The 11,346-nt window shown below is 43.2% G+C and overlaps 1 protein-coding gene across 1 annotated transcript; it reads left to right on the top strand.

Annotated features, from left to right (window-relative positions):
• The first annotated feature begins 217 nt into the window (after nt 1-217).
• On the top strand, nt 218-2,125 carry LOC121754504. The gene is made up of 4 exons (XM_042149850.1): nt 218-566; nt 915-1,130; nt 1,220-1,672; nt 2,055-2,125. Exons 1-4 carry the CDS (start codon nt 218-220, stop codon nt 2,123-2,125), a joined length of 1,089 nt encoding a protein of 362 aa, XP_042005784.1.
• The last annotated feature ends 9,221 nt before the right edge of the window (nt 2,126-11,346 follow it).

Raw genomic sequence — 11,346 nt, 5'->3', positions numbered from 1 at the left:
GTTTATATAAATTAGTGAGTTGATGAATGTCTCCTACAAATGTGATAGGAAGAGCAACTTCTCTGTTGGATTATCTTTCAAAAACAGTTAAAATGGAACATATACTTAAACAAAGTCATCTAATATTTGAATGCATCATTTATTTATGTAGTATAATCCTCTAACATGTGTTGTTCAATTTGGACAGACAAGTTGCACCAGTAGGGGTCGTGTTACCATGGATAATGGTGGGTTGTCAAACGAAGCACTTGCGTTGATGATCTTTGACATTATTCGCGTGCATCAACTACGGATTATATGTTATCTTCAAGCCCATGGAATGCTAGCAGATGTTGAGCAAGGTGAGGACGAGAGGAGGGTTAGGCGTAAATTTTCTCGTTTAGAGAGAATCCCTGCCCAAGTTCATCACCTCACACGACTGGTCGGTTTGAACGACAAGGAGTGCATTGATAATCTTCGAATGGATCGTAATTGCTTCGGGAGATTATGTTTATTGCTGCGTGAACAGGCTGACTTAGTCGATGGGAAGTATGTATATGTTGAAGAACAAATTGCAATGTTCTTAGGTGTGCTCGCTCATCATGATAAAAATCGAAGGGTGGGATTTCATTTCTGGAGATCCGGGCAAACTATATCACACTATGTTAATGTCGTCCTTAAAGCCGTTATTATGTTACACGAATTATTTCTGGCAAAACCCCTTCCTGTGGATGACCAGTGTCAGGATTCAAGATGGAAGTGGTTTCCGGTGAGAGTGTAAATTTCAAAGTCATTCGAAAAATTTAGATTGTTATTTTCTTTGTTAGCTATTGAAACTCGGCTTTATTGTGAATGTTAAATGTTGTGTATGTCATTTTTATGTTAGTGACATGAATCGTGTGTTTGTGATTGTTGAATGGCATATGGATGCTTAGGTGCCATAGATGGGACCTATATCAACGTGTTAGTTGGTAGCGACGATAAACCACGCTACCGCAATAAGAAAGGACAAATTGCTACAAATACATTAGCTGTATGCACTAGGGACATGCGCTTTGTGTACGTGCTCGCCGGATGGGAGGGATCGGCCAGAGATGCGAGGGTGTTACGTGACGCAGTCACATGTCCACATGGGATAAAAGTTTTGAAAGGTCAGTCTCGTTTCTTCTGTTTGCCATTACTTTTGTCTCATTATATTGGTTAAATTTGACGAAAATATTAATCCAATCGTTTCCAATAGGGCAATATTATCTATGCGATAACGGTTACGCCAACAGCGAACGCTTTCTTACTCCTTACAAAGGTGTCCGTTACCATCTTCAAGAATGGGGCCCTGCTGCCATGGTGCCTGAAAACCCTAAAGAAATGTATAACATGTGCCACACCAAGGCGAGGAATGTGATAGAACGCGCGTTTGCTGTTGTGAAGATGAGATGGGGAATTTTGCGTAGTGCTTCGTTTTATCCGATCACTACACAAATAAGGTTGACCCTTTCATGCTTTCTCTTGCATAACTTCATACGTGACCAAATGACTGTCGATCCAATCGAGCAAGAGTTAGATGTTGAGCACATTCACCTTGGACTTGAAGAGGAGCAGCCAGAGCACAACGTTTATGTAGACACAGTTGATCCCACACCGGCTTGGAACAATAAACTCAACGAATTTGCTGAAACTATGTGGCTTAGTGCAGGTAAGACTATCTAAATTAGTTCAATATTGACCTACTATTTTTTTAATTCATGCCTCATTACGTCGGAATATGTCAGGTAATGCTCACCATGTTTAAGCTCAAGTTCAGGTGGAAGCCATATTTTCGTCGGATTGACCCACGTGCAATGAAACACATTTTTAATGACTACTTCGTTATGTTATATTGTAGATTGACCTACTTTATTTTTGCTATTGCGTTGTGTTGTCTTTGTGTTGTGTTGAGTGAATAGATGCTCTTGATTATGAACTATGTATTGATTCATTGAGTGTGGAGACTTGAGTGTGGAGTAAGTCTGTTTCATCACTATGGTTTTTGTTGTGGTTTGTGACTCAATGTTTGCTGTTATGGTTTGTGACTATAGCCTTTAAAGTAGCTTTTGTGGTGGTTTGTGACTCAATGTTTGTTGTTATGGTTTGTGATTATAGCCTTTAGAGTAGCTGACCATGGTTTGTATTCAACCAATATAGCATATGACAAAAAATGGCAAATTTTATTTAGTATATGACAAAAAAATGGCAAATTTAATCATCATATGACAAAATCAATTAAGTCAATAGATTTTGATTGTATTTATTTGAGTAGGAGGTTTCATTAGCTGAAGTGAATAATTTAACTAGCTATTGACAAAATCAATTAGTGGTCTTGAGTAGATGATTTCCACGACAAAACATTTGTATAGTTGTATAAGGCCTTCACAATGTAATTTAATATCCTCTGACAGAATGGTATAAACATGTAACACCCGTACCTTAAGTATGAAATTAATTTTATGTAACGAAATAATTGATAAAATTATTTCGTAATATGATGCTTATCGATGAAGGAGTTTTGGAAAAAAAAAAGTGGTTTATGTGTTAAATGTGAAAAGGAACGTGCTTAATTGTTTAATTTGTGAACGTTGGGAGACATGTTGGAGGTCTCGTGGAAAGAATGACGACGAAATTGCTATTTTTAGCAAGACGAATGAAGTACGTGGAAAGGAATATATTTTCTATCTATGGATAACGATGCACGTAAATCGAGGAATGGCCGAAGGGATATTATATTTGGGACAACACCAAATATAATTGATGCCGTTAAACGTACTTTAATTTTTGGTTGTGAAGAACGAGATAACAAAATTAAATAAGGACCCGTCTAACTCCCCTCACCACTATCCTTCCATAACCTCCCATCTAACTCCCCAAGAGTCACCATCCCAAGAGTCACCACTATCCTTCCATAACCTCCCATCTAACTCCCCTCACCTTTCACTTAGCAAAAAAAAAAAAAAGAGAAAGGGAGAAGAGGCGAGAGAGTGCCGAGGAGAAGGAGGAAGCTTTGAGCCACCATCTTGTGTAATTTTTTTCTCCACCATTTTCAACCATCTTGGAGGTATAATCCATTTCTTTCTCAAAGCACGAGTTTAATATAGCCTTGCATGATGCATATAGCCTTGTTTTTTTTCCATAACCATTTCAAGTAGAAACCAACTAAGAATCAACCAAACGATCGCCGCGTGTAACCGAAACTAAGAAAGAACGTAACTTTATAAACATAACGTGTGTTGCGTGACGTTTCGGAGTGGTTTCGGTGGAGAAAGAACCGCCGTTGGTGATGGGCAGCGGCAGACAGCCGTGCTCGACAATCCGGGGCAGGCGACGGTTCTCGGTGAGCGACGGCAGTAGCTCCTCCCGTCCTCGTTGTCGCAGCGTCCTGGCGAAGCCAAGGCAGTGGCGCCAAGGCAGTGGCACGTCGCCAACCGCAGCAGCTCCGACGGACAGCAACTCCGCGACGGCACAGCAACCCCGGCGACTCCAGCTGCGGCGGCAGGCGGCCCCAGCAACGACGGTGGCGAGCCGGAGGGAGAACGACGGCGACGGCAGTGGTGACGGTCGGATGGCCGAGAGAAAAAGAGAGTCGGGGAGAGAGAAAGGAGGGAGAGAGAGAGAGAGTATGTGGGAGGAAGAAGATAGAGTAAATGTGGGCCATGTAATTAGTTTCTTATTTGGGCCTTTTAATAATTAATTGGAACTCTAAATAATTGTTGGTGCTTCCTAATTAAGTTTTTGAGGAATAAGGTGGGCTAAGCTTAATCTTTTAGGCCGGAAATTAAAAGTAAATCGGGGGAAATTATTTAGTTAATTCCCGGAGGTTTTTTTTTGAAGGATGAATAATGTTACCCTAAGCATGAAATAATGTGTTTTCAAAGATAAATAATTGCGATAATTAAAGTATGCGCTTAAAATTTGTTAGAAATTATTTCCGACGTTATGGAAAATACGAGGAGCCAACGAAGGAAAGAACGAGCGTAAGCGGCCGACCGGCGTCGCACGCGACGCCTTGGGCGGTCTCCGAATAACCAAAAAAAAAAGCACGAAACCGAGAAAGAAGATTTAAGGAATTTAATTAGAGTGCATGCATTCTAATTTTCATCGTTTCCGCATTTTGATATGAATGTTATGTGTTTTCCGAAAAGGTGGTTCGCACGCGCGTTAACAGTCGGAACGAAGAAGTTTTTACGGAAATCCGAAGGGTTTGAGGTGGGCTTTATTACTTAAATTCTTTTATTCTGAAATGATATGTTTATGGTGAAATAAGGGTGGTTTAAAATAGTATGTCATGCCGTTTTTATGTTTTGAATTGCCCATCTGATTGTCTACTGGGATAATATCCTACTAGACTTTGATAGTTAACGAATTCGGGTCTGACTAGGGAGTGGGTCCCTACTCGGACTAGTGCACTGATAGGGATCGTGAGCCGTCCCCTAGGTCGGCCGGTCCAGTGATCGAGATTGTGGCCACAGTCTCGTTTCACATGATGGTTCAGATATAGTATATGATGGAGGATGATGTTAATCCGCGCGGACACTTTTTAAAGAAATGAACTTTAGTGTTCTCGGCCTTTAAAGTAAAACCCGGGATTCACTCGATGATGGCTTGACATATCTTAATGATGAATGTATTTCGGGCATGAGTTCACTGGGTGCATCAAGTACTCAGTCCCTGCATATGTTTTCCCTATGTGCAGGTTGAGCGAGGTCGGGAGGCGGAGGATGTTGAGTGATGATCCAAGAACTGTTCCGGTTACTATTATGTCTTCATACATAGTAGTAGCTAAACTCTCACATTGCTTCCGCTACTCAATGTTTTAAGAATTTCTGTTATTCCCGTTAAATTGTTGAACTCTGTTATTCTCCATTATGCAATATCGGGATTGAAACTTTGGTTAAATAAATGGAATTTCATCTTTGATTGTTAAGTTGCATTGTCTTGATTGTTTTACCCCTTCTTCCCCGCTTCTTAATTCCCCCACTAGTCACGATTTCCCGTGCTTTCTATCCTTAGGAAGTGCGGTCGTGACAGAATGGTATCAGAGCAATTTTTCCTTCCGCTCTGGACCGAGAGTCATTTATTCAATCTAGTCTAGACTCGTTTCGCTAGACTAAAAGAGTATTCGCTTAACACTCAACACTCCGTCTCACCGCGCTCAACGCGAAAGAAGGCAAAAGTTTGAAACGAAGTACATTAGAAGTGATAGAACGAATGGGGCGCAGAAGGGCGCGATTTCCAAAGAATGATGAGGTGACGAGGCAAGGATAACCTTGTGGAAACACGCACTTGTTGGTTTAAAGTTAATAAAGTTTCCCGTTGTTTTACCGTTGTGTTCGTTTTACTTTGTTGTGTTCGTTTGGGAAAGTTGGTGTTATAGCCTTTGGAAAAGTTGTGTGGTGTGGTGTGGTGATGGTAAAAATAGAACTTTCGTACTAACGCATATGTTGAACAGAATGCCTCCCCGACGTGCAGCCGTTCACCACGAGAATGAGGCAAGCAACGAGACCCAGAGCAGTGTGGGTCCTGAAGGACAATCACAACCACCACCACCACCACCTCCACCACCGCCACAACCGGAACGGAACATCGAGAAGGAGTTTCGAAAGGAACGTCCTCCCGTGTTTGACGGAATGGGAGATCCAACCAAGGCCGAGACCTGGATTCGGGCCATAGAACGCATCTTTAAGTTCTTAAGATGTACCGACCAGGAGCGTCTATCGTGCGTGACTTACCAGCTCACCGGGTCCGCAGAGTTTTGGTGGGAGACTAAGCAGCGGACAATGACGCAGGAACAGTTAGACACCCTGACGTGGGAATATTTTAAGGAGGAACTGTATGACAAGTACATTCCGAGGAGTTACCGCAAGGCTAAGGAGGCCGAGTTCTACAATCTGAAACAGGGGCGGATGACTGTGACAGAATATGACCGTGCCCTATGTGACATGTCTCGAGATGCACCCGAGCAGGTAAACACAGACGAGAAGATGGCGGAGAAGTTTTGTGCCGGTCTGAGGCACGAAATCAGGATGGCTTTGGCATGCCGTGGAAGACTCTCGTATGCCGAGTCATTGTCCCGTGCACTGGATGTGAAGGAAGCGATGCCACGGGAAAATACAGTTACACCCACTACTCCGACACCACCGACCCCACAGCAGAATTTCCGGGACAAGAGGAAATGGGACGGGAACCGCGCACCCTTTGACAACAAGAGGTTCCAGAGTACCCCAAACTCTTCCCAGGGAAAAGGAAAGCAAGCTGCTCCATTCCAAGGTAGAGATTTCCGCCAGAGAGCACCTCTTTGTGCCAAATGTCAGAGGAACCACATGGGAGAATGCAGAGTCGGGACCAACGTGTGCTACAAGTGTGGTGGAGTTGGACACATCGCCAAAGAGTGCCCGAGCAGCAACAATACTGGAGATGGGGGAACGCCGAACGGACCTCGAGGGAATCCTACACCACCCCAGCAGCAGCAGCAGCGTCGCCAACCATACCCGACTCAAGCTAGGGCATATGCCTTGGGACGCAATCAAGCAAAAGCCCCACAGGGAGAGCCAAAACAAGATAATCTGGCAGGTATGGGAACATTACTTGACATGCCTGTTGCTGTTCTGTTTGATACGGGTGCGTCACACTCCTTTATATCGCACTCCTGCTTGACTGCTTTAAGACTGCCTGTTGTTGAACTTGAACATAAGATGAACTCACCGGTAGGAGGCCTTGTAGAAATTTCACAATCTTGCTCGAACATAGAACTCACGGTGGGAGAACTTAGCTTAACGGCTCACAATTTGCATGTTATGCCAATGGATAACATCGACATTATTCTGGGGATGGACTGGCTAGCTGAAAACTATGCCACTATCCGATGCCAAGAGAGGCAAATTTCGTTACAAACTCCGGGGAAGAAGCCCTCTACCTTCCACGGAATTTCGATGAATCAGCGAACTTGTGTGATATCGGCACTTCAAGCAACTACGATGATTATAAAGGGGCGTCCTGCCTATCTCGCTTATCTACAGGGACATGACAAGAAAGAGAGGAAAGTTGAAGATGTGGCAGTGGTACTTGAGTTTCCCGATGTATTTCCCGATGCTTTGCCAGGCCCTCCGCCTGACCGACAGTTGGAGTTTACTATCGATCTGGAACCAGGAGCCGCACCAGTGTCGAAAGCACCCTATAGGATGGCGCCGAAGGAGTTGGAAGAACTCAAAATCCAGCTACAAGAATTACTGGACTTGGGTTTTATCCGACCGAGTGTGTCGCCGTGGGGAGCACCGGTGCTGTTTGTGAAGAAGAAAGACGGGACACTGAGGATGTGCATAGACTACCGGGAATTGAACAAGTTGACTCTCAAGAACAAGTATCCTCTACCGAGAATAGATGACCTGTTCGATCAACTCAGGGGAGCAGGAGTATTATCGAAAATGGATTTAAGGTCGGGATATCACTAGTTGAGGGTACGAAGGGAGGACATACCCAAGACGGCATTCCGAACGAGGTATGGGCATTATGAGTTTGTAGTAATGCCATTTGGACTAACAAATGCACCTGCAGTATTTATGGACTTAATGAATCGAGTATTTCATCCATACTTGGACAAGTTCATTCTGGTATTCATAGATGATGTGCTCGTTTACTCGAAGGATGAAAAAGAACATGAGGAGCACCTAAGGATCACGTTGGAAACACTCAGAACGGAAAAGTTGTACGCCAAGTTCAGTAAGTGTGAATTCTGGCTAAAGGAATTGAATTTTCTGGGGAATATTGTGACAACCGAAGGGATTCGAGTTGACCCCGCGAAGGTGGAGGCCGTACAACAGTGGAAGGCGCCAAAGACCCCAAACGAGATCCGAAGTTTCCTTGGACTGGTAGGATACTACCGAAGATTTATTGAAGGATTTTTGAAAATCGCCAGGCCAATGACTCAACAACTGAAGAAGGGGACCAAGGTTAGTTGGACACCGGAATGTGAAGCTAGTTTCCAGTTGTTGAAGGAGAAGTTGACCACCGCACCTATTCTAGCCGTGCCGGAACCGGGAGTAGACTATGTGGTTTACACCGATGCGTCGAAGGTTGGACTGGGGTGTGTTTTGATGCAGAATGGTAAGGTGATTGCCTATGCTTCGCGGCAGTTGAGGCCACACGAGTTGAACTACCCTACTCATGACTTAGAACTAGCGGCTGTTGTGCACGCATTGAAGATTTGGAGGCACCATCTCTATGGAGTTCGGTGTGAGATTTTTACCGACCACAAGAGTCTGAAATACTTCTTTGAACAGAAAGACTTGAATATGAGGCAACGCAGATGGCTCGAACTAGTCAAGGATTATGACTGTGGCATTAACTATCATCCGGGCAAAGCAAATGTAGTGGCAGATGCTTTGAGCCGGAAAGCCCAACCGCAGTTGGCTACTTTTCTCACTCAGGAAGCGGAATTGATTCGCGATTTCAGCAAGATGCGATTGGAGGTGGTGAGAGCTCCGAAGACCGTGAAGGGAAAGATTGCCACCTTGGTAATTGCATCCGATCTACGGACAAGGATAATAGAAGGGCAACGTAATGATGAAAATTTGGAGAAAGTTCGACTGAAGGTGAGAAAGGGCGAACAAGAGAAGTTTCGAGAGGAGGCTGATAATGCTCTCACATACGAGGGGAGACTATGTGTGCCAGGCGACGAAGGACTTCGAAATGAAATTCTGACCGAGGCACACGAGACTCCATACACCGCTCATCCTGGAAGTACGAAGATGTTCCAGGACTTGAAGGGATCATTCTGGTAGGATGGAATGAAGAGGGACATAGCTTCGTTTGTGGAAAGATGTTTGGCGTGTCAACAAGTAAAAGCTTTACATCAACGACCCTATGGAAAGTTGCAACCGTTGGAGATACCAGAATGGAAATGAGAACATATCGCCATGGACTTTGTGACGGGATTACCAAAGACCCGACAAGGGAATACGGCCATTTGGGTAATCATAGACCGCCTCACCAAGAGTGCGCATTTTATACCCATCCCTATAACGCATGGATCCGACAAGCTAGCTCGGATTTATGTGAAAGAAATCATTCGGCTACATGGGGTGCCAGTAACAATCACGTCAGACAAAGATACAAGGTTTACTTCAAGGTTTTGGATGAGTCTGCAACGAGAGCTTGGTACACGACTGAATTTTAGTACTGCTTTCCATCCACAAACCGATGGACAGTCCGAGAGAACGATTCAAACTCTCGAGGACATGTTGAGGGCCGTGGTTCTTGACAGAGGAGAAAATTGGGAAGTTGTACTACCTCTGATCGAGTTTGCCTACAACAACAGTTTCCAGGTGACAATAAATATGGCCCCATATGAAGCATTGTATGGGAGGAAGTGTAGATCACCACTCTACTGGGATGAGGTTGGTGAAAGAAGAATACTCGTGCCAGATTCGGTCGAGGAGATGATTGAGATTGTGCGACAAATCCGACAAAGGATAAAAGAAGCACAAGACCGACATAAGTCGTATGCTGATGTCCGGCGTACATATTTACAGTTCAACGCGGGAGATAAGGTGTTCTTGAAAGTATCTCCGTCGAAGGGGATAACGAGGTTTGGTGTAAAGGGGAAGTTGAAGCCACGATACGTAGGGGCCTTATGAAATCCTTGAGAAGGTGGGACCCGTAGCGTATAGGTTGGCACTACCACCAAGTTTTGGGATTATGCATAACGTTTTCCATGTGTCGCAATTACGAAAGTATATGTTCGATCCCAAACACGTAGTGCATCAAGAGGAAATGATTTTGAATTCCGACTTGAGTTATGAGGAAAAGCCTGAAGCTATTCTGGACAGGAAAGTGCAGGAGTTGAGGAATAAGTCAATCGTGTCCGTGAAAGTACTCTGGAAACACCATGGCCACGAGGAGGCTACTTGGGAACTCGAGGATAAAATGAAAGAGAAATACCCGGAGCTTTTAGTTAGGAACGAGTAAATTTCGGGACGAAATTTCTGTTAAGGTGGGTAGAATTAATTTTATGAAATACCTTAAGTATGAAATTAATTTTATGTAATTAAGTATGAAATTAAGAGAAATACCTAACGAAATTAATTTTATGAATTTCTGTTAAGAGAAATACCTTAAGTATGAAATTAATTTTATGTAACGAAATAATTGATAAAATTATTTCGTAATATGATGCTTATCGATGAAGGAGTTTTGGAAAAAAAATGTGGTTTATGTGTTAAATGTGAAAAGGAACGTGCTTAATTGTTTAATTTGTGAACGTTGGGAGACATGTTGGAGGTCTCGTGGAAAGAATGACGATGAAATTGCTATTTTTAGCAAGACGAATGAAGTACATGGAAAGGAATATATTTTCTATCTATGGATAACGATGCACGTAAATCGAGGAATGGTCAAAGGGATATTATATTTGGGACAACACCAAATATAATTGATGCCGTTAAACGTACTTTAATTTTTGGTTGTGAAGAACGAGATAACAAAATTAAATAAGGACCCGTGAATTTTAATTAACGAAGGAAAATGTGAAAAATATAAAGTATGAATTTATTTTGGACTTTTTCAAAATAAATTAGAGTCCAATTAACTACAAAATAATTTGGATCCTAATCACTCTTTTAATCCATCAAGTAGTAGTATTTTACTAACTTGGGCTTGTAACTTATTTATTTGTTTGAGCCCAATTAAAATGAGTTAGTGGAGCCCAAATATGGTTTTTAATTTTATTGGACCAAGCCCAAAATTTTTCTTTCCTTTTTCTTTTTCTTTCTTTCTTCTTCTCCTTTCTTCTTCATGGCCGACGACCTTTTCACCTTGGAGGAGACTCTCCACTTCCTAAACCTTCCATCTTCCACCATTACTCCACCATCCCAAGAGTCACCACTATCCTTCCATAACCTCCCCTCTAACTCCCCTCACCTTTCACTTAGCAAAAAAAAAAAAAAAGAGAAAGGGAGAAGAGACGAGAGAGTGCCGAGGAGAAGGAGGAAGCTTTGAGCCACCATCTTGTGTAATTTTTTTCTCCACCATTTTCAACCATCTTGGAGGTATAATCCATTTCTTTCTCAAAGCATGAGTTTAATATAGCCTTGCATGATGCATATAGCCTTGTTTTTTTTCCATAACCATTTCAAGTAGAAACCAACTAAGAATCAACCAAACGATCGCCGCGTGTAACCGAAACTAAGAAAGAACGTAACTTTATAAACATAACGTGTGTTGCGTGACGTTTCAGAGTGGTTTCGGTGGAGAAAGAATCGCCGCCGGCGATGGGCAGCGGCGGACAGTCGTGCTCGACAATCCGGGGCAGGCGACGGCAGTAGCTCCTCCCGTCCTCATTGT

This window comes from Salvia splendens, chromosome 11, assembly GCF_004379255.2.
Source record: "Salvia splendens isolate huo1 chromosome 11, SspV2, whole genome shotgun sequence".
Lineage (NCBI taxonomy): Eukaryota > Viridiplantae > Streptophyta > Magnoliopsida > Lamiales > Lamiaceae > Salvia > Salvia splendens.
The sequence above is the reverse complement of the archived record's forward strand: the minus strand, read 5'-3'. Positions and strand labels throughout refer to the sequence as shown.